This window comes from Notamacropus eugenii, chromosome 4, assembly GCF_028372415.1.
Source record: "Notamacropus eugenii isolate mMacEug1 chromosome 4, mMacEug1.pri_v2, whole genome shotgun sequence".
Classification (NCBI taxonomy): Eukaryota; Metazoa; Chordata; class Mammalia; order Diprotodontia; family Macropodidae; genus Notamacropus; species Notamacropus eugenii.
In genome coordinates this window covers 27,279,126-27,303,620 of record NC_092875.1, presented here as the reverse complement: position 1 = coordinate 27,303,620, position 24,495 = coordinate 27,279,126, and the positions used below count along the sequence as shown (strand labels likewise).

The 24,495-nt window shown below is 40.9% G+C and overlaps 1 protein-coding gene across 1 annotated transcript in view; it reads right to left on the bottom strand.

Annotated features, from left to right (window-relative positions):
• TAOK3 (TAO kinase 3) overlaps positions 1-24,495 on the bottom strand; it is a 236,691-nt gene that overhangs the window by 79,190 nt on the left and 133,006 nt on the right. Inside the window, exons 9-12 of the mRNA XM_072600303.1 lie at positions 23,708-23,799; positions 13,226-13,319; positions 11,450-11,531; positions 3,976-4,143 (exon numbers count right to left, since the gene is read on the bottom strand). Coding sequence (XP_072456404.1) covers positions 3,976-4,143; positions 11,450-11,531; positions 13,226-13,319; positions 23,708-23,799 — 436 coding nt within the window. The remainder of the gene's footprint in view (positions 1-3,975; positions 4,144-11,449; positions 11,532-13,225; positions 13,320-23,707; positions 23,800-24,495) is intronic.

The following is a 24,495-nucleotide window of genomic DNA, read 5'->3' as shown; positions in this document are numbered from 1 at the left end:
AAGCAATGCCTCAAGGCATTGGAAGGGAAGGAAGAGAGAGCTCTAGGCATAGGGTAAGCCTAGAGCTTCTTCTGCAGGCAAAATTGGCGGACTTTAATAGTGAAAAATTAATTTATAACATTAATAACAAGAGCTTACATTAGTAGAGGACTCTGAGATTCAAAGAAGTCTTGTCTCTCTGTACTACAACCCTGGTAGTATAAATACTCTCAGTTCCATTTTACAGATGTAGAAACTGAGGCCCACAGAGGGAATGGGGAAAGCTTAGAGGCAAGGAGACCAGTTAAGCTGTCTTTCATAGCAAAAGTAAAAGTTCAGTTGAAACCTAAGGAGGATGTGGATTAAGGGGATAGTAGAGGGAACCTAAAGGTAAGGAGGAATGAGAGATACATTTTGGAAGTATATTTAATGGGCATTGACAGCTGATTGAATATGGCCGGTGGGTCAGAGGGATAAGCCAAAGAAAGACCCCAAGGTTCAAGTATCCTGAGGGGTAAAAGGAGTAGTAGGATTAAAGGAAGGGGTATGTGTATGTTTGTGTTTGTGTGAGTATATGTCTGTATGTTTGTGTGTGTGTGTGTGTGTGTTTGTGTGAGAGTGAGTGTATGTTTGTGTGTATGTGTTTATGTGAAAGTGTGTTTCTTTAGGGGGGTGAGGAAACTGAACATTCAAGAGAGAAGAGGAAGGATCCTCTCCAAGCAAGAATATTCATCCTTCATCCTGAACAAGTGAAGAAATTGATACACATCAAGCAATTCTTTCATGTCTGCCACTGTAATCCTAGAGGGAAGTGAATCCTAGATTTAGAGTTAGAGGGGACCTTTTAAACCACTTAGTCCAACTCATCTGTTTTACAGATGAAGAAATCGAGGCCCATAGTGGTGAAGCCAGAGTGACAAAACCAGCATGGGTTAGGAGTGAAATCTAAACATAGGTCTTGTCTTGCTGACTGCTGAGCCATGCCTCCTTTCCCACCTCTCAGGAACATTAGCATTCTTCACTCCTCAAAATAAAGAGAAGCAAAATTATGATGACATACAATTTGTCCTTTATCTGGAGTGGGTTTTGGTGAAAGACATTACGTGAAACTTTAAATAGTCCAGTTTGAGGGGTTCTTAACTGGGGTTCATGAACTTGTTTAAAATACACACACATACACACACACATGCATATATATGTATACCTATTTCAATACAATTGATTTCCTTTGTAATCCTGGGTATTTTAAGCATTGAAAAACATTATTCTGAGCAGGGTCCCTACATTTTCCCAGTTTGCCAAAGGGGTCCAGGACACAAAAAAGTGAAGGCACCCTCCTGAATTTAGTAATAATAGCCAATGTTTTCATAGCATTTCGAAGTTTGCAAAGGGCTTTATGTGTATTATCTCATTGGATGCCCACCAAAGCCACTTTAATGACAGGCAATGTGGCACAGGAAATAGTGAACAGACCCTGAATCCAGGAGGATCTGATCCGGGTCCTGCCTCTGACCCAATGGCCATGGGACCTGGAGCCTTAGGTAAGTCCCTAAGATGGAGCTGCATGGAAAAGATTCTACCTACATTGGCAGAGAGTTTCCTCAGCTGGGGGTCCCCACACCAGTGAAAGGACAGGTAGATTCCCTATCCTGCTCTCTCTAGAGACACAACTTTAAATAAAGCTAGTCACAGAGGCCAGTTTGGTGTTGTTTTACAGCACTGGTCTGCTGATCACTCACAGCAATGGAAATCCTTGGAATGGATAAATATGGATAGTCTACAAAATATGGAGGGAAAGAAACAGTCATGTATTAGGCATCTCCCGTATGCGAGGCACTGTGTTAAGCCCTTCACAGACATTATCTCATTTGATCCTCACAACCATCCTGGGATATAAGTACTGTTATCACCCTCATTTTAGAGTTGAGGAAGCTGAGGCAAACAGAGGTTAAGTGATTTGCCTAGGGTCACACAGCTAGGAAGTGTCTAAGGTTGGGTTTAAACACAGACCTTCCTGACTCTAGGTTAAGCACTGTATCCATAATGATTTTCCATTAGATTTACTTTTTCTGTGTTTGGCTTAGATGAGGGGTTCTTACCCTTTTATTGTGTCATGGACTGCTCTGGCAGTCTAGTAAAGGCTACAAAAGGGAAAAAAAGATACCACAAAGGATTAGAAGGGAAAACAATGGAATGAAAATACAATCATTAACATGTACGTCTCTGTATCCGTCCAGTGAAACCACAAGATGGCGGTTCCGTGTCAGTAGCCTCTGGAATGCTCCACTCCATGAAGATAAGTGTCCTCTGCCTCTTTGTTCCCCATATGACTCACTCTGCTTGTACTTCTCCCATGCATTTCTCAAATACATCCTTGTGGTGTAGGCATTTGTGCACTGCATTGGACTAGAAACTCCTTGAGGGAAGGGATGGTGCCATATGGCATTCTTCTCTTCCAACTTATAAATTTATTAGAACCCTTTACAAATTTACTTCCCATCTACTCTGTTTATATCTTATACCATTATATATCAATATATGTCTGTCTGTGTCTGTTATCTGTCTCTTGGCAGCTAGGTGGTGCCTGGATCGCTGGGCCTGGAGTCAGGAGGGCCTGAGTTCAAATCTGGCCTCAGACACCTACGAGATGGGTGACCCTGGGCAAGTCACTTTGCCCTGTTTGCCTCCATTTTCTCATCTGTAAAATGAGCTGGAGAAGGAAATGGCAAACTGCTCCAGTGTCTCTACTAAGGAAACCACAGATGGGGTCATGAAGAATCAGACGTGCCAGAAACTCGACCACATATCTATAAGCTATCTATCATCTCTTCCTCTCTCTCATCTACCTAAATTTATGTAAATGTTGTCTCCCTTATTGGAGTCTCAGCTCCTACAGGGCAGGGATGCTTTTTGCATATTTTTTTTTAATGTCTAGTGCTTAATATCAGATGTTGGCATACACTAAGTGCTTCATATATGCTGGCTGACTGATTAGTTTGGGACCTGTGATCTCACCACTGTAGGAAGCTGCTTGGGATCAGAGACTCTAGTGACTTGCCCTGGGTCACAGAGCCAGTAGATGTCAGAGACAAAGCTTGAATCCAAGACTTTTGGATTCCAAGGCTGGCCGATGCCCCTCTTCCATCTGGTTGAAATCCCACTGTTCTGAGCAGACATTTACTAAGCATCCATTTGTACGGAGCTTCAACCAGTAAAAATGGAAGACCAGCTGGAAACATGATTGGTCCGAGGAGGAAGCTGGCCAGCCCTTCAACACTTCCTATGGATGATGTGTGAAGTGGATTATCTAAACACAAATATAACAAACACTTCTCATTGATTTTAGAGCCTAGTGTAGTTTTCTGAATTATATTTTTGTACCAACAGGAAGCAGCATGGGAGAGTGGAAAGAATGCCATCTCTAGAGTCAGAGCATTCCAGTTCAGATGCTACATAGGGTGCTCACTACCTGTGTGACCTAGGGAAAGTTACTTTCCTTCCCTCTACCTCAAGGTCCTCATCTTCAAAATGAGGCAGTGACATAGAGGACCTGGCATTAGGAAGACCTGAGTTTGAACCTTGCCTCAGACCCTCTAGCTATGATCCCAGGACAAGTCGCTTAAGCCCTGCCAGGTTCAATTTCCTCTCATGTTAAATGGGGATAATGTGAGCAGGTTGTCAGTGAAAATCACTCTGCAAACCTTAGAGCACAATACAAATGCTAGTGAGGATGATGACAGAAGAAATGGCCCCTGAGGTCCCTTCCAGTTATAAAGCCAGGATCCTATGGATGACAATTCATATGATAGTCTTGTACTCTTTTATTTTAGAGGAGGACTAAGATGGATTCCCTCTCCATTTGGAAGGATTATAACTTGATGGTAAAAAACGAATTAGAGACAAGTGTACATCCAAGAAAGTCTCTTCTCCTGGTCCAACCTCTGATGAGTCAAAGCTCTGCACCCTCCTCCCCAAACCCCTCAAGGCTGAACCTACTTCTTCATCCTCTTGAGACTCATTCAAAGGTCCATTCCGGGTCTCTTGGAAAAGGATTTTCTTCATTTTCCGATATTGTAAGTTATCCAGCTCACGAACAGCATCTTTTGTCCTTTGTATGAGGTCAATTAGGACCCGCAGTGGCCGATCTCGGCGTACAAAGTCATGCTGAATGAAGGATAAAAAGAAACAGAGATGGGTGGTCATGGAACATTTGGCAATCTCTATCATGTGTGCATAGAAAATAAACATAGTTCCTTAAGGCAGTTGGGTGGGTTTTTGCAGATAGATGTTACCCCTGACCCAGCATGTAAAAACCAAATGGTGATGAGGATTAGTTTCTTCTTTTCCTCCAAAACCACATTAGGCTCTTGTTCTAGGATTTAGGTTAAAACAACTAAGGTTAATTTAACCACACCGAGGAACCAGAGTGGTGCCAAAAAGATGAGAACTCTCTAAAGTGCCAAACCTTTTCCGTCTCTCCCTCCTTGTCTGAAATCACAGAACAAGGTTAGGCCTTAAGGAAAAGAGGAACTTTTCCCACAACTAATGTGACAAACCTTTTTTAAAAAATCTTCATCAAGGCCCTTGGGCCACCCTCTTCCCAGTCTCCTTCAGATGATAGCCCGGCAGACTTCACTGAGAAGATGACGACCAATTAACAAGTCCTCCTAAACATTATTCCTTTATGCTTTGAAATCCCTTTGCATCTTCTTCCCCAATGATAGTATTAATTCCTTGCCATTATATAGGATGCTAATATTCACAAGGCACTTTGCCTGTGTGATTCCATTTGCTTTTCACTACAGCCCACAGACTTCGATGCTATTATTATCTCCATTTTCCAGGTAAGGTTGCACGGGCACCATAAACTTGAGATTACTCTCCCCTTCCCCCAAGAACTCATTGCCTTTCCAGCTAAATCTCTCTTCCTGACTTCCTCCACTGGTATCAGCATTGCCCCAGACCTGAAAGCTTGGAGATGTCTTTCCTCCAATTTAATTGTCAAGTCCTAGAGATTCACTGGGGCACCGAGGTGGTGCCATAGTGCCTAGAGCACTGGGCCTGGAGTCAGAAAGACTCATTTCCATGGGTTCAAATCTGGCTTCAGACACTTACTGTCTGGGTGACTCTGCACAGTCACTTCACCTTGTTTGCCTCAGTTTCCTCATCTGTAAAATGAGCTGCAGAGGGAAATGGTAAAACATTCTAATATCTCTGCCAAGAAAATCCCAAACGGGTTCATGAGAGTTGGACATGAATGAAATGACTGAACAACAACAAGTAGATTCGTTAGACTTGACCCTTCCCTTCTCTGTCCGTTTTCACCGGTCAGAGGAGGCGCTGACTGCTTGTTGAACTGAATAGTCTCCTTACTTCCAGTTTTTGCGGATACCAGATAAATGTCCATCCGGACTGAACACCAACCAATAGCAATAGAAGATCTCCTGGCAGTATGATGGTTATTAGGGAAAGCCAGCGCAGAATTCAGTATTTGCTATGGGTCATCCCACAAGATGCTGCCAGATGAGTTTTCCTATAGGACTGTTCAAAAATGTCAGTTCTTTTGTTCAAAACCTTCTCATGAGATCCTTTCTTCAAGGCCTGACTAAAATGCCCACTTCCCCATAAGGCCAGTGCTTAACAAAGGCTCACTGCCTGGCTGACTTACCAATGAGAGGTTGACTGTTCCTTCCCTAGAACTCCTATCAACAGTTTGTTTGCCTAAAAACAATGATAGCTAGCATTTATATAGTGCACACTGTGCTAAGCACTACAAATGTTAGCTCATGTGATCCCCACAACAACCCCATGGCATAGGTGATATTACAGTCCCTGCTTTATAGATGAGGAAACTGAGGTAAGCAGAGGTTAAAACAACATGTCCACACAGTTGTATCTGAAGCTGAATCTAAACCCAGGTCTCCCTGACTCCAGGCCCAGAGTTCAGTATCATGTTTTGTATTATTATCATTGACATGCTTGAGTTCCTGCCTACCAGATTAGACTCCCTGAGCATGGGGTGCTGCATCTTCCTCACATTTGTGTCCTCTGTGATGGCTGGCACAGTACTTTGAGCATAGTAGGTGTTCAAAAAGTCCCAGTTTAATTGAACTGAAGTTTTAAGAAATGAAAATATCAAATTAAGACCCTTTAACTGAAAACTAGACACCCCAACTAGAGGCCAACATACCACCAATAGGCAGAGGGGAAGAAATAATTATGGTATGCTACATTTATTTGATGGCACTGAGATAGAATTGCGGAAGAGCCCCTGTTAACAATTCTTGCTTTCCAAGGCCAGTGGCTTCAGAGTAAAAATAGGTGAGAGGCAGGAAACTACCTACGGACAAAACGGGTCAGTATAAGTTAGCGTTAGGGTGAGAAACGCTGAGGAGGCAATGTACACTGATGAAGGCTTTCTAGTGTAGTAAGAAACCTTAGCATATATCATAAAAACAATCCATCAGTTGTACTATGGTGATCTGGACATGGTGAGATTCACTGACCCTGCTACATCTTCACAAAAAGAACCAAAGGGCTTCTGGATCACAGAAAGAAGCCTTTCCCAAGCCCTCTTAATGCTGCTCCCTTCCATCTGTTGATTTTCTCCAGTTTTTCCTATCCATAGTTTGTTGGTACATAATTGTTTGCATATTGACCCCTATTAGACTATAAGCTCCTTGAGGGCAGAGATTGCCCTTTGCCTCTGTGTATTCCCAGCCTTTAGCACAGTGCTTGGCACAGAGGAAACATTTAATAAAAAAAAAAAACCACTTTAAAAAACTGAATGACATCAGCGAAGTCATGAAGGAACCAGGAAAATAAACGTTTTAGCCAATTGTAGCATGATTGGGCAGCCAAATGAAGAGCTAAAGAACAAGGCTTTGGGCATAGCCAGTCATGTGGATGTGCATATGGGCCATTCCCATATGAAGACAGATGTAGATTCTCATTCGCACAGCAATCAGAAGGCCAACAATAGGTTATAATTAAAAGGTATTTTGAGAGTAAATCGCTATTTTCCCCCCAAAATGGCCGACAGTTTTTGCTTCTGATGTGCAAAAGTAGGAAATGGTCATAAGCACAGTTGAAAATGCCTTGTGCTAAGTGGGAAAGTAGCCTTAAGTCAAAAGTTACATACATAGTAGGATTATTGTTTTCCTTCAATCAGTACCCAAAGCGACAAGTAGATACAGAATGTTGCTTTCTGGGTTACCGTGGAAAATAGATAACATTATGAATAAATACCTTACAATGAATCGCTGTGGCCAACAAACATTTATCAAGCACCTATTATGTTTTAGGTATTGTGCCATGACTAAGGGACTGAAAGAGACTTTTCTTCTTCACAACATCCCAAGATCTGTGTTTCCAACAATGAAACCCATACAGGCAGGCCTCAGTAGACAGTTTCATGAGCTTCCTTTCTCTTCCTTCCAAAACTCCCAATGTTCATATGGCAGCCAGTTAGTAATGTGCCTCTCTGAATGGAGCCATGCTAGTTCTTAAGATGACAGTCTATTGGCAGACTTGAACCCAAAGACAATCAAGTTTAGTAGGTCCTGATGGAACTTCTGCTCTGTTGGGGTACTTTTTGAGAAACTCCGGCCATCTCTGTCCCAAGATAATGGAACGGTAAGGTCCCACTTTTTAAATTAAAGTTAAAATTTTAACCTTTCCTAGAAAGAGAGTGCAAGACTATTTTACTATTGGTGAGTTAGCCAGGCCATCCTGGAAAGCACTGTGGAACTATCCTCCAAAAGTCATTATACTGTGGACACCCTTTGACACAACAAAATGGGAAAGAAGGAACATTCTGAGCATGTTGAATACAAAGGTATGATCAAGTCTTAAGAGGACATTGGCAGAAAAAAGAAAAAAGCAAGAGTCACCTAATAATGAGTCACCCTATTAAATTGCAATTTTCTATGAGAGATTAATGTGATCTAGACATTTACTCTAAATGGATCGACCCTTGCCTCATTGTACAATAATTCTCTTACTTTTAAAAATTTTATTTTTTTCTGCACTTAAGAAACACCACATGAAATGGGCATTTCCATATATATGATAGAACAGAAAAAGTGGATTGACCGAGAAAATGAGACTCTTTATTATGTATGGGTTGGTTTTCCTTCTAAATATGCAATGAGTTCAGGCTATAACTTTCCAAGCTGTGCTGCTTATTTATGGTGCTTTCTGGTCTTTCTTCTATTCTCTCCTCTGAAATTTAAAAAAAGATGCCTCAATGATATTTCGTTTCTTTTGCTACCCTATCTCTATCCTTCTGCCTTCCCAGTGAGGGGGAAAAAAAAAGAAAAACCAAATCCATGCAACAAATATGCATAGTCAAGCAAACAAAACCCCACACTGCCAAAGGCATGCATCTTCTTTCTGCATCTTGAGTCCATCACCTCTCTGTCAAGAGGTGGGTAACATATCTCATCAATAGTCCTCTAGAACTTTAATTGGTCATTGCATTTATCAGAGTGTTCAAGTCTTTCTGAGTTGTTTTTACCACCTCCCTGTCCTATCCATCCTTTGAAGACCAATTTGAAGCTACTTTCTACATGAACGCTTTCATAATGTTTCTGGTTTGTAACACTCCTCCCTCCTTAAACTGGCACAGATCTTTTTTACCCAATATCACAGAATTTGGAATAGGAAGGGACCTCAGTGGTCACTGATGGAAGCTCAGATGCGAAAAGGACTCCCTTCTTCAGCATATCCAACAGGTGGTCATCCAGTCTTTGCTGAAGACCTCCAAGAAGGGGAAATCAACCAGCTGCCATGGCAATCCATTCCACTATGGAAAAGCTCTGTTAGGAAGCTTTTCCTAATATTAGGTCTGGATGTGCCTCTTTGCAACTCCCAGCCATTGTTTCTGGGTCTGCCCTCTAATCTCTCTTGCACGAGATAGCCTTTCAAATAATTGACGACAGTTGTTAAGAACCCGCAAGTCTTGCCTTCTCCAGGCTAAACATCCTTAGTTCCTTCAACCAGTCCTGCTATGGCAGGCTGCTCTACACTGGACACTCTCGATCTACTAATAGCCCTTTTAACATATAATATAATGGGCCAGATGTGAACTGGCCAGGTCAGAAGAGAGGAGAAGAAACATCACTTCCCTATCTCTGGTACCTCTGCCTATCTTAATGTAGCCCACGATTGCCTTAGCTTTCTTTTGGCTGCCATATCATACTGGTGACTCATTTAGCTTTTAGCCCATGAAAGCTCCTATCTCTCTCAATCCAGTGTGCCAGCTATACTTCCTAGCTTGGTGACAATTGAAAACATGTTAACTACGCTATATCTGCCTTAATCCAAGACATGATCAAGACGTTGAACATCACAGGATGAGCATAATTCTCCAGGTTGCTCCTGTAGACATCTCCCTTCCACACTGACATGGAACTCTTAATGACTACCCTTTGGGTCTGGCCATTCACTCAGTTTGGAATCCACATAATTATACTGTCACATAGCCCACATTTCTGAATCTTTTCCAAGAACAGCATGAGATATATTTTCAAATGCTTGGTTAACATGTAGGTAGACTGTTTTTATAGCACCCTCCTGGGTTTGTTAACCTTCTCAAACAAGGAAACAAGGTTATTCTGGAGTAATCTCTCATCTTGACAAAGTCAGAATAATTCTTTGTGATTGTTGCTTCCTTATCAAGACGTTCACTAACCATCTCTTCAGTAGTATGTACTAGAATCAAGGTCCGGTTCACTGGCCTATAGTTTGCTGAATTCTATTTGCTTCCCTTTTTCTGAAGACGAGGATGTTTGCTCTTCTCTAGGCCTATGCCCCTTTTCCTGTTCTCCATGACCTTAGAACTCTAACTGTCTGTGGTTCAGCAGTCCAAGCTGCCAGTTCTTTTACACTGACATTGTAATTCATTTGATTTGAATTTGTGAGGGCCAGGAAGCAGGTTCTCTTACTATTTCCTTACTCATTTGGGGGATTACCTCTCTGCTGACCATTTTTATCTAGTCATTTCTAGTTTCTCTTGGCAGAGAAAACAGAAACAAAATGAAAATTAAAATAGCTTCATCTTCTGTTGTTAGTTTATAATCCCATTCACCCCAGTGTTCATAGATCTTTTTCCCACCCCCAATACCTAACAACAACAACAACAACAACAACGCTTTTTGTTGGTTTAGCTTTCTTTGCCAGACTTGGTTTATTCTGAATTTGAACACTTTAGACACTGTTCTTTCAAGACCATCCCATACTTTTGTATTCATTCTAGTTTACCTTTCCTTGCCTCAACTTTATGCATAGTCTTTTAAAACTAAGTTGGTTGGTGAGTTTCTGGGCATCCACCAAAGTGTACCCAAACACCCCCTTCTCCCCACCACTGGAATTGTTTGGTAAGTCTCTGATACAGGGAGCACAGTGGATAGAAAGAGCTGTGGAATCAGGAAGGATTGAGCTCAAAACCTACCTCCAACACTTTCTTGCCCTCCATTCCCCTCATTTCAAATCTCACCTTCTGCAGGTGGCTTTTCCATGGCTTCATTCTGAGATCCCTTAGCCTCTACTCTCTACATAGCATCTATAGACCTGCTTACTTACATGTTGTCTCTCCCATTAAAACTGGAATTCCTTGAGGGCAGGGACCATATTTCTGCCTTTCGTGGTGTCCTCAGCACTTAGCTGAGGGGCCTGGACCACAGTAAGCACTCTATAAATGCTTGTTGACTAAAGTACATCAGCAGTATTGGCCACCAATGTTACTCATGAATATATATAAAATATAGTACGGTATAGTATACTATATAAAATATAGTATAAAATATAGCCAATGTGGTTATGGGAGTGACTCTGTGGTCTTGACAGCCATGCTGGTGGGAAAAAGATTCCTGGAAGGCCTACCAAGTTTGGGTAGGACTTTGGGTAAAGACCTGGTGATGGATTGTGTTGTATGGAAACCAATCAGACTAAGTTCTCAGAGGCTCATCACTATGCTGACCATGAGGAAAAGATCTTTTTTTGGTGGGCAATCTATAGACAAGTTGCAGTCTCCATCAACAGAGAAAATAATGTTGAACAAATCATGCCTCTATGTAGTATTTTGAAGGATGTCCAACAGCCATGTTAGTAAGTCTTTCAATAGTACTTTTAAGTAGTATTTTGGACTCCTAAAAAGTCTTTGGTCAGGGACAAAGTAGCTCAAAGTTAGAGCAATTAATAGTTGTGGGGAATTAATTAGTACCAGACACTTTCTTAATAGTAACTTTTATCTCCAATCACCACCCCCACCCCTATAGACAAAAATCACTGTATTGCCAAAACAGAGTCTGTACAGCTTAAGGCTGGCAACCTATGTACTTGGCAACTCTTCCTACTTAAATTTGGAGATAGCCACTCTGTTAGAAGGAGCAGCCACGGGAATGATATATGATTAAGTTCTACTATGGAATGATTTCAACCCCTGTTCAGATACAAGTGTGAAAATTACCCGCAATAAGTCCATGGACGTTGGCCTTTCCTGAGGTATTTTCTGTAAGCAGTAATCAACAAATCCCCTAAAGGAGTCTGTCCTGTGGATACAAATATAGGAAAATCAATCAATCAATCAACCAATTAATTAATTAATTAAGAAAAAAAAAGAAAGGGGCGGAGCCAAGATGGCAGAGTAGAAACACACAAACACGCTAGCTCCGAACCCACAGCCCATGAAATATCTGTAGAAAAGAGCTGCCAATAAATTTGGGAGCAGGAGAAGCCACTGAAGAAAAAAAAAGAAAATCAGGAACTATAAAGTATATTGGATTAATTTAAAGATTGTAGGGCCAGAGGACCTCTGAATCAACTATTTGAAACTCCTCATTTCACAGTTGAGAAAATTAAGGCTCAGAGAGGGAAGTGACCTGCCCAAGGTCACACAGGGAGTCAGTGACAAATCCAGGATTCAAACCTAAGTCCTTTTACTCCAAATCTCACACTCTTTTCACTATATCACATGCTCCTTTGCATCCAAATGAAATTTTAGGGTTTGAAGACAGAGTTTTTTGGTCAGGAACAATTTCAGTAGCTGTTCCTAGGTTAAACTGTTTTGGGATGTTGGATGCTGCTGCTAGGGACTCTGAGAGACCTGTGATCTCATCATGGACCTCATGGAGGTGCTTTTCCCAAGAATGCCAAGATAACTATATCCTGGGACACCATGTACACAGCACAACAAATAATCAGAACCATCTACTTGTGGTTCTTGCAGTTCTGCCACCTATTTGTAGCAGGGAGGGTGATGCAGAGGACACACATAGCCACTTTATATCCTGTCTCACTGCTTTTAAGTAAAGCTACCATGATGTGTGATGGATTTTGAGCTACCCTTGGAGCTCAATATTGTGAATAATGACAATAAAAACCACTGTGTATTTCCATATGGTTGTCAGGTTGGCAAACTGTTTTACATGTGTTGTCATTTTATCATGAAGAAAGACCTGGGTTCAAGAGCTGCCTCTGACATCTACTGATGATACAACCTTGGGTAAGTCATTTAATCTCTTAGTGAAATAGGCACTCTCTAGGACTCTTAAGCTGAGAGAAGGTGCCAACTTGCATTGACAGAGGGAGTTTCCTGGAACAATGAACCCACAGGTCCTATTCCCAGTCCCCTCCCTGTCCCACATATGCCATATGATACAACAACATAACAAACAATAAGAATTTATATGTTTTATCAGGGTGAGATATTCATACAAGTGATCAATATCCTTCTCTATGCTCTCACCCCTTTTAAGTCTCTGTACAGTAAGAATATGATCAAAGGACATGCATATCCATGCAGAAAAGATATGGGAAATGCCCAACTACTGAGGCTTGAAGTAAGCTTTAATTACAATGGACTGAGGTTATTAACAGAAGAAATGAAGCTCCTCCTCCCTCTCCCCCCACCCCGGGGAGAGGGAGAAACATGAAACTGTGGAAGGGGGATCTCAGGACCACTTCTGCTGGAGAATCGACTATCTGCACAGGAACTAGCAACCCGCGACAGTCTGAGCCAGAGCAATAGTTGGTAAGAGCAGGGCCCTTAGGATCAGGAGGGGTCTGCTGAAGTCACTTACATCCACAAAGTAATCTACTGTCTGACTGCTCACTGACTGGCATTCATTGCAACTAATACATCAAATGTTTATTTATGAGGTATGGAAAGGGACCCCAGGATGTAGAGAGTCTCAGAGAAATCCAAGGAAGAAAACAAAACAGGATAAAATACTAGAGGTCTTACCATTCACTCGACTGTAACACCGGGGAGTCATTCTGGGCTATGTGATATAAGGCACTCATTGCATTCATGTTGAAAAGGGGGGGCTTCCGCTCCGCTGGAAAGAGACAAGAGAAAGGTGATAATACCGTTCTTGAAGGAGACCAGTGAGAGAAAGAGATGGGGAAGTGGGAGCAGAGCATTGCTGCTAAATCGATAACTCATTCCTGTCGTCATGGCACCTAATCCACTTATTTTAATCTCCTGGGTCAGCCCAGGACAGCCATTCAGGAGAAACTGCGGGTCATCTCAATGGAGGAAGATATGGACCCTGAAAGAGTTCAGTGCAAGGGATTAATTTCAGTCTAGTAGAAAAGTTTTATTATTTTTTTTGTATTGTCAGGGGATCGGTGATCTACAACTGAAAGCTCACTGAGGAAGGGGATTCTCCACCTTCTGGTGTGTCCTGAACCCCTCTGGCTATCTGGCAATGCCTATGGACTCCTTCCCAGAGCAACATTTTTACATGCATGAAATAAAACACACTGTTGTAGTTGAATTGTTTCAGTTGTGTTGGTGAACTCTTGTGAGCCCATTTAGGGTTTTCTTGGCAAAAATATGGTAGTGGTTTATCATTTCCTTCCCCAGCTCATTTTATAAATGAGGAAGATGAAGCAAACAGTATTAAGTGAACTTGCCCAGGGTCACACAGCTAGTAAATGCCTGAGCCCAGATTTGAACTCAGGAAGACGAGTCTTCCTGACTCCAGGCCGGACATTCTATCCACTGTGCCCAAATAAAATACACAAGAACACAAAAGAAATCCACCATTTTAAAATATAGTTATCAAAAAAATATAAAAAAATCCATAGACTCTAGTTTAAGGACTTTGGTGATTCCAATCTCATCATTTTATAGATAAGAGGGGAAGAGACTTGTCTAAAGTGATGTAGTTAGTAAATGTCAGATCCAGGATTTGAACCCAGGTTCTTTGACTCCAAGTTCAGAGCTCTTTCCATGATATCAAACAGCTTCAATGAGAACCAGATTTGAACATCTCCAGCACCATTACTCTAGCGTAGCAGAGTCAAGAATTCTAAATTCAGACCCTGTGCTTCATCTCCCTCCTGTGCATTAGGGAACCCCATGTCTGGACTCTACTTCCTTTTCACCTCCTCCTTGTGGAACCTCAGGCTTCCTTCAAGGTATAGCTTGGGGGCTATTTTCCTGTAGGACTTTCCTGTTTGCTCTAGTGTTTAGCTCTTTCTTCTTATTGAGGTTCCTTTATATTCTACATGAGTAGAATGTTGGCTCTTGAAAGACATTTTTGGTCTGGTATACGAAATTTGCAGCACTGTGTCTAACACACAATAGGTGTTTAATAAATGCTTACTGAATAGAATTCAGCCTGTTTTAAAGAGCAATCCAAGGATGATACATTGCTTATGTAGAAATTCTTCCAGGAGGCCCTGGAAGACTGAGTCAAATTGGAGTACTCTTGGGCTCACAATACTTACTCCAGCTCAAATACTTTAATTCACTTTAAATCCTGCTAATTCTTTAAATTTAAGAGGTAGCTAGGAGGCATAGAGGATAAAGCCTGAGACTCAGAGTCAAGAAGGACTGAATTCAAGTCCTGTGCCTCAGACATTTATGAGCTGTGTGGGAAAGTCACAAAAGTCCCCTTAGCCTCAATTTCCTCATCTGTCAAAAGGGAAAGCATGAACTTCCCAGGATTGTTGTGAAGATTTAGTGAGTTAACATATATATATATACATAAAGAGCTTGGCAAACCTTAAAGCTCAAACGCTGTTATCATTGTCATCATCAATGCCTGTCAAACTTTCTTGGAAAACAGGCGATACACTAAGGGTACAGAATGAGTCACATGTCAGTTGTGGCCAAAGTATTGATGTGTTTTGCTTGAGTACACTTATTTGTTATGAGGCAGGGTTTTCTGTTTGGGGAGAGTGAATTAAGAGGGTAGCAATGGAGATACAAAAAAAATATATGCATATATACAAATATATGTGTATATATTCGTACGTATATACATGTCCATATACACACACACACACATAAATATACACCTACATGCACTCAGACATCATAAAAAGATTTAAAATATAGAGGAGACAAAAAAAGTTCTGGAGGGGGTGGAGCCAAGATGGCGTAGTAGAAAGACGCACATACACATAGCTCCGAACCCACAACCCATAGAACAACTACAAAGAAGTAACTCACGGCGAATTCTGCACCCAGAGGCCACAGAACATTGGAGCGAGGGAGATTTCTGTTCCGGAGAGACCTGCAAACCTCTCGTAAAAGGTCCTTCATGCTGCGGACTGGGTGCCGGGACTGGGAGCTGAGTACAGCCCTGCCGTGGCCGCGGCACCGAGAGGAACAGATCCGAGCGGGCTTCAGGGACGGGATCTCCAGCGGCCGCACAAGTCCCTCCACCCACAGGTGACGGGGGTCGGTGAGAGAGTCCCTTTGGCGGGTCGAGGGGGCAGTGGGGTGCCCCCATGGCTCGGGCCCCCTCGGGAGACAGAAGCTGAGGGGCAGCGGCAGACCACGGCTCTCCAAGCAGGCAGGAGCCTGGATCCATTGTTGAAGGTCTGTGCATAAACTCCCTGAGGGAACTGAGCCTGAGAGGCAGCCCTGCCCTCACCTGAGCATCTGAATTTAATCTCACACTGAATAGCAGCCCTGCCCCCGCCCAAAGCCCTGAGGCTGGAAGCAGCATTTGAATCTCAGACCCCAAACACTGGCTGGGAGGATCAGGAGGTGAGGTGGGTGTGAGGAAAATATTCAGAGGTCAAGTCACTGGCTGGGAAAATGCCCAGAAAAGGGAAAAGAAATAAGACTATAGAAGGTTACTTTCTTGGGGAACAGGCATTTCCTCCCTTCCTTTCTGATGAGGAAGAACAATGCTTACCATCAGGCAAAGACACAGAAATCAAGGCTTCTGTGTCCCAGCCCACTCAATGGGCTCAGGCCATGGAAGAGCTCAAAAAGAATTTTGAAAATCAAGTTAGAGAGGTGGAGGAAAAGCTGGGAAGAGAAATGAGAGACATGAAGTCAAAGCATGAACAGCAAATCAGCTCCCTGCTAAAGGAGACCCAAAAAAATGTTGAAGAAAATAACACCTTGAAAACTAGCCTAACTCAATTGGCAAAAGAGGTTCAAAAAGCCAATGAGGAGAAGAATGCTTTCAAAAGCAGAATTAGCCAAATGGAAAAGGAGATTCAAAAGCTCACTGAAGAAAATAGTTCTTTCAAAATTAGAATGGCACAGATGGAGGCTAAGGACTCTATGAGAAAGCAAGAAATCACAGAACAAAGCCAGAGGAATGGAAAAATGGAAGATAATGTGAAATATCTCATTGGAAAAACAACTGACCTTGAAAATAGATCCAGGAGAGACAATTTAAAAATTATGGGACTACCTGAAAGCCATGATCAAAAGAAGAGCCTAGACATCATCTTTCATGAAATTATCAATGAAAACTGCCCTGAGATTCTAGAACCAGAGGGCAAAATAAATATTCAAGGAATCCACAGAACACCACATGAAAGAGATCCAAAAAGAGAAACTCCTAGGAACATTGTGGCCAAATTCCAGAACTCCCAGGTGAAAGAGAAAATATTGCAAGCAGCTAGAAAGAAACAATTCAAGTATTGTGGAAATACAATCAGGATAACACAAGATCTAGCAGCTTCTACATTAAGGGATCGAAGGGCATGGAATAGGATATTCCAGAAGTCAAAGGAACTAGGACTAAAACCAAGAATCACCTACCCAGCAAAACTGAGTATAATACTTCAGGGGAAAAATTGGTCTTTCAATGAAATAGAGGATTTTCAAGCATTCTTGATGAAAAGACCAGAGTTGAAAAGAAAATTCGACTTCCAAACACAAGAATGAAGAGAACCATGAAAAGGTGAACAGCAAAGAGAAGTCATAAGGGACTTACTAAAGTTGAACTGTTTACATTCCTACATGGAAAGACAATATTTGTAACTCTTGAAACATTTCAGTATCTGGGTACTGGGTGGGAGTACACACACACACATGCACACACGCACACACACATAGAGACAGAGTGCACAGAGTGAATTGAAGAGGATGGGATCATATCTTAAAAAAAAAAAAATGAAATCAAGCAGTGAGAGAGAAAGATATTGGGAGGAGAAAGGGAGAATTGAATGGGGCAAATTATCTCTCATAAAAGAGGCAAGCAAAAGACTCATTAATGGAGGGATAAAGAGGGGAGGTGAGAGAAAAACATGAAGTCTACTCTCATCACATTCCACTAAAGGAAAGAATAAAATGCCTACTCATTTTGGTATGAAAACCTATCTTACAATACAGGAAAGTGGAGGATAAGGGGATAAGCAGAGTGGGGGGGATGATAGAAGGGAGGGCATGGGGAGGAGAGTGCAATTTGAGGTCAACACTCATGGGGAGGGATAGGATCAAAAGAGAATAGAAGTAATGGGGGACAGGATAGGATGGAGGGAAATATAGTTAGTCCTATACAACACAACTATTATGGAAGTCATTTGCAAAACTACACAGATTTGGCCTATATTGAATTGCTTGCCTTCCAAAGGGAAGGGGTGGAGAGGGAGGGAGCTAAAGAAGTTGGAACTCAAAGTGTTAGGATCAACTGTAATGTTCTTACCACTAGGAAATAAGAAATACAGGTAAAGGGGTATAGAAAGCTATCTGGCCCTACAGGACAAAAGAGAAGACAGAGACAAGGGCAGAGAGGGATGATAGAAGAGAGAGCAGATTGGTCATAGGGGCAATTAGAATGCTTGGCATTTGGGGGGGGAGGGGAGAAAAGGGGAGAAAATTTGTAACCCAAAATTTTGTGAAAATGAATGTTAAAAGCTAAATAAAAAAAAAAAAAAAAGTTCTGAACAGAACAGCAGAAGACCTGAGAGGGCCAGAGGGAGGAAAGGGTTAAGTCAAAGTATTTGAGATTTTATTAAGCTTTCTGAGAGTAAGACATCACAATTTATGCAATCTTCCTTTGTTTGTCTTTTCATTTCCCCTCAGTAGCCTATACAGTGAATAAAATCACACGTATAGTAGGAGATCAGTAAAGAATTCTTTAGCTAATAAATGAATGAGAAAATGAAAAGAGGGCTGTTGGCCTGCATGCTTCATTTCATGCATTTAGAGTCTACTTGTTATAATAGATGGGTTCCCATCCCTCACCACCTTGACCTACTTGATGCCGGTTTCTGTGTACAGTGCTACTTTCTCATCATCAATCTTGGTTCAGAGGTTATCAAATTAAGCTTTGCTTTCTGGGTGAACGTGTAAAACAGTTGAGAATGATGACTGTCAGAATGTTTATAATAAAAGTTTAGGCACCAAATCACTTTGGTTGTTTATTCAATGACCAATTATTTAGTGCCTACTATATGGCACCAGATTTGACTTCAAAAGACTGGGTTTTGAATTTCTATGGTGCCACATGGGCAAGTAATTCAACCACTTTGACTGTCAGCTGCTTCATCTATTAACAAAGATTAGATAATCTCTGAAATCTCTTTCAAATCTAAAATCTTAAGAAGACTTTGTGTTGGAAGACAAAAGAGACACCATGTTAATTATGATGTGGTCCTTCCCTTCAAAGAGCTTAAAATTGACTAGTGGAATGTACAACTCAATTAAAAGGAACAATGATCTTTGTTCTTTTCATTATGGCAGATACCTGAACACCAAGATTTCAGTGTGCAAAATATGTGTGAATATGTATGTATAAATGTATGCATGTATATATGCACATACATACACACACATATACATATCTCTACATTAAAAATTACCTTTATTGTGAACTTAATAAACATCAAATAAAATGGTCATTTCCATATATGTAGAACAGAATAAGATTATATGAAAATTAATAACTATTATGTAGAGTTCACTTTTCTTTTTAAGTATATGGTAAATTTGACCTGTAGTTTTCGAAGCTGTCCTGCTTGTCTGGGCTTCTTTCTGGCCTTTTGTATTCTGTTCTGTTGTCTGAATTTAAAAAAAAAAAAGATTCCTATAGGACTTTCTTTGTGGAAAATAAATTTCAAATGATGCTGTTATATTTTCAAGTTGTAAATGAATTCCTTTTCCATTCCATTCTATTTATATTATCTTAGAATAATAGTAAAGATTTGGGATTTCACAAGTGCAATTTTTTTAACACCTCTTGGATTAGCAAGATGTAGAATAACAATAAGCTGTTTGCTCAACACTTCCCTTCAAGCAAGCAGAATGAGGCATCCATTTTTTAAACACCGATGTGGTAATTTATTGCTTGACTATGTATAATTGTTACAAGGGTTTTCTTTTTCTGGTCAATGTGGGGTTAAATGTAAGGGTGACAGGAGGGAAAATGGTTTTTAGCTGAAAAACTTAATTTAAAAAATGACAGTGGAGAAGTTGAACCAAGTGAAACTTACACTCCTATTCTTGGCCAATTATTCTAAATTTTGAAATGGTTTTAAGTAATTGTGTAAACATGGACAGGTGTTTTTGACACAGCACAACAGAGCATAGTGTGAATTGTGGCAAAGAATAGAGCTGTACAAGAAAAACTAGTGAAAAACAAAGCAAAATAAAACAAAACCTGAGAGTGGAAATGGGATGCCATTGGACAGACCAGGGAGTGAAAGTCAAAGATTCAAAGGAAGAAAATCTCTGACTAAAGAAACATCAATTAAAAAAAATTAACAACTTTATTTGTAGTCTTTGACAAGGAAGCTCATCTTTAATTTTTAAAAGTTGGATTGTATCTAAATTTTCATTAAATGGCCTTATAATGTATTACTTAAGTTGTTTTGAAGTCTATGTGTATAAAGAATAATTTTTAAAAAATCACTCCAGGTATCCCCAAACTAAAATATGCCTTTGGTTCTGTGATCTCATTGATCTGGATATTATTCCCTCCAATGATGCCAATTGTGACCCACGCTGGGTGACTCTCATCCATGTCCTAACATAAGTTTACCACACAGAGTCCACCCAATTTGACAGAGATCTGCCTCACTTTCATTTGATATCCAAGAGATCCCAGTAGAGCACTTGGGGAGTCCCTTGCCTTAGCCACATGAGCAACTCAGGAAATCATCCAAGAACTAATGAAATCCTATATTAGTCCCCTGGAAAAAAATATAGCTTTCTCCATTACTGTAGAGATGGTCATTTCTATTTTCTGTAGGGAAGGGAAGGAAGTAAGAAAGGAATATAACGTTTTTAATTTGAATAATTGTAGGTTTTCACAGAACATCTATCAATACTTTTTAAAAAACATCCTTAATGTCATGTTGCTTTTTGGTTATTTATCCTTTTCTCATAAATATAGAGAATAAGGATGTCACAATAGCCATGCTCTCTTACACAAAACACAAAGATGGTGGACCAAGGTCACTTTCTGCAAACTGGATTTTATACTTATTAATCTCTCCATACAATACTTTTAGACCAGCAGAGGAGCAAAAGTTTGGAATGGGTTCTCCAGACCAGTGCCCTAGGGATCCAAACACCCCATTGGCTGTACTTTTCCTTATTTCAGCTCTTTTAAGAGCAAAAGCAGTACAGGTTACACTAAAGTTATGTCAAGTAACAATGCGCTTTTCATAGGAAAACACTCATGAAAGCAGTGCTTCTAATCCTCATTTTAAATGAGTTCATTTAAATCACTATGCTGGATATAGCCAGATGAGTCTCATAGACAGGGATGGGGAGACTAAACCAGCTTTTGATTTCTCAAATAGCAATCTGCTTAGGTAGCACTGGACCTGAAGAACACCAGCCTTGAGGAGGTTCCTTTGCCATGAGCCTCTTAGCCTTTAAATAGGGGCATGTTGAAAACGCAAAAAGTAAAATAGGGACTTGGTTGTATAGTGGCATTTCATATGTTTCCTTCTCTCCCTCTTATGTGTGTATTAACACCAATAAAAGATTAAAAATATACAGAAGGAAACAAAAAGTTCAGAAGACAGAAAAAGTAAACCTCAGAGGATCAGATAAAGGAAAGTATTAGGTCAAAGTATTAGGAAAAAGTTCTACTTCTAATAATAATTTAACAGTTGATATTTATATAATATGATAATCTTATAAAAAAATTCTTCCTTTCCTCCCTTCCTATGACATATGATATCCTGGCAATTATCATGGTATATACTTTTGTTTCTTTCCTTTTAAAAACTTTTCTTTTTAAAAACTTTTGTTTTATCATTGCCTACATTTCCCTCTGTATCTCTACTCTCTCTCTACTTCTGCCGTCCCTTATAAGAAAGAGAAAAAAAATAATCAAAACCAATTAAAATATAGTTTAAAAATTGACATTATACGCAATGTTCCACTGTCACAGACCTCCACTTTGGCCAAGGTAGAAGGAGGTGTCTTCTCATACTTCTTCTTAGGATCCAAGCTTGGTCTTTATAATTTTGTAATATTCAGACCAGGTGGTTTTGTTGTGGTCACTGTCATGTTGTTTTCTTAGTTCTGCTTATTTCATTTTGCAGTCTTTCATGGAAGTCTCTCCATGCTTCTCTGTGCTCATCATGGTCATCACTTCTTATGGAACAGTAATAGCCCACACCATTCATGCAACACAGATGGTCTCACCATTGCCCATGGGCTTCTACCTTGTTTCCAGGTGTTCATTAAAACAAAAAGTGCTGCTAAGACCATGGAGGCTTTCTTCTCACTTCCTTGGAGTGCATCCTTAGCAATGGAATCTCTGAGTCAAAGCCTATACATATCATAATCCTTTTATACACATAATTCCCACCACCTTTTGTGAACTGGAGAGATTCACAGCTCCCCCAACAATGCATTACTATGTCTGTTTTTCTATATATCTATTGTTTTAACTATTTATTTGTGCTAACAAACTACTAAGTATGTGCGTGTCACAGAGATAGATACTTCCTTTTTCTTCTTTAAAAAAAAATCAAATTTCCTACTGACGTCATTTGATTTTATGTCACCATCACTTCCCACAATGGCTGTCCTTTCCCTTTCCTTTTCCCTTCTAAGTAAGAATAAAGGAGAGGAAAATGATTTCTGTGAAACCAACCAAAGCATCGACCCACCGCAGAAGACTTTTTTTTATACTGACAGTCCCTTACCCCTGCAAAGATGGTATTTTAAAAGGAAAACAAAAGGCAATATAAAAATGCAATAGCTGCATGAAACAAAATTAGGTTTCTTCAAGTCAATGCTTGCTCCCAGTTGGGGTCAAGAGCAACTCTTCCGGGGCAGCTGTGCCCGATCTCCGAGTGCAAAGCTGGGCAGGAGGGGAGAATTTGGGGAAATGGTAATTAAGGGAGCCGAGGGTGCACCAGTCACTGACGGTGCAGATGTTACTTGTGTCCTTAAAATGTCCTGCTTTCCTGGACCCTTTGTTATTATTTCTAAGCATTTTTAAAGTGCTCAAAAGTTTGCAAAACACTCCACATAAATCATTTGACCTTCACAACAGGTGAAGTGTGTGTGGTGGGTGCTGCAATTATCCCCATTTTGCAGTGAAGAAACTGAAGGGAGAGAGGGTTAGTGATTTTCCCAGGGCCACATGATGAGCCAGGACTTGAACTCAGGTCTTTTTGACTCCCAAGTCCAGCTCTCGAACCACTGTACCATCCCACCGCCTACTAGATACAGGACTAAAGGCCATGACTAAAGGCCAGGAATGCATGGGGTTCTGGCTTCACGCACAGCAAGTGAGAGGCTGGGAAAGTGACCTCATCTCTGGGCCTTGGCATTCATATCTATAGGGAAGCCAGGTGGTGCCACAGAGCATAGTGCGCTAGGCCTGGAGTCAGGAAGACCTAAGTTCAAATCCTGCCTCAGACATTTACTAGCTGTGTGACTCTGGGCAAGTCACTTCACGATATAACTCAGTTTCCTCATCTGTAAAGTGAGGTGAAGAAGAAAATGGCAAACCTCTTCAGTATCACTGCCAGGAAAGCCCCAAATGGGAACACAAAGTGTGGGACACAACTGAACAACAGCTGAAGCTCACATTTATAAAATGGTGGGAGTTGGGTTAGATCAGTGGTTCTCTAAATATCTGGGGACCCCATAGGCATCAATACTATCTTTATAATCATACTGAGATATTTTAATTTCTAATGTGGTAAATGAAATAAATATAACCCACAAAAACAAAAGCTCTTTGGAAGCATCCCAATAACAAGAGGTTAAAAGGATCTTAAGCTCCAAGAGTCTGAGAGCTGCTAGTCTAGATCAGGGCTGCTTAAACTGTGGGCTTCGACCCCATATGGTTTTGAGAAGAGCTGGCTAGATGACCACTGAGGTCCCTCCCAACCTCACATTCTAGGAACTTGATCTAAATCAGTCATAGGAATAAAAGAAGGAAGCAGTCTTCTGATGTTGTATGAAACCCAAGAGAAAAAAGCAAAGTAAATGTAACCGCCATGGCATATGGCCGCTGTGTCAAGAAAAGGGACAGATTCAGCTTACCTAACTCAATGCACGTGATCCCAAGAGACCAGACGTCCACTTTCCCATCATACTGCCCTTCATCCATAGCGAGAATAACTTCTGGAGCCATCCTAGTGATCAGGAATACACACAAGTCAGCTTTCAGAAGAGAAGCAATATGAGCATTCAATCAAGCCTCCCTGAAAAGGATTCACAAAACTGCCTTCAATTATTATCTAACTTCATGAAAAATTTCCTCCTTGAACCACATCGAGCATGTTATTTGTTTTCCAACATATGCACAAACACTGAGTTTTGGAATGATCCTGTGCTTTCACTAGGGAACGGGGACAGAGACAGGACCTGTGGCTTCATTGGTATAGAGAAGTCCCAGAGCAGGACGTGCAGCTGCTCTACAGCAGCCTCAGAGAGCTGTCTGAAGCACTCAGAAGTTAAGTGACTTGCTTAGAGTCATCCAGCAGAGGCAGAATTTGAAACTAACTCCTCACCTACTAGGTCACAATACTTCTCTTACACAAAACTTTGGTGCAGGGACAGGGCTGGGACCTTTGATTACACTAATGGAAACAGGGGCATGGGGATCAAGGTTTAACAAATGGCTCTCCAGAAAAAAAACACATACCCGCCACACACTTTTACATTTACTTTGCATAATTAACATTTTCTCCCTCACTTTCTTAAGTCTAAACAATCGACAAAACAAAAAAATCAAGCCCTGGTTTGTAGCATTTGCTGACTTCTGAAGTGCAAATGCTACACTGAAAAAATTTAATAGTTTGTCTCTTGTGAGACAGTTTGAGCTGGCT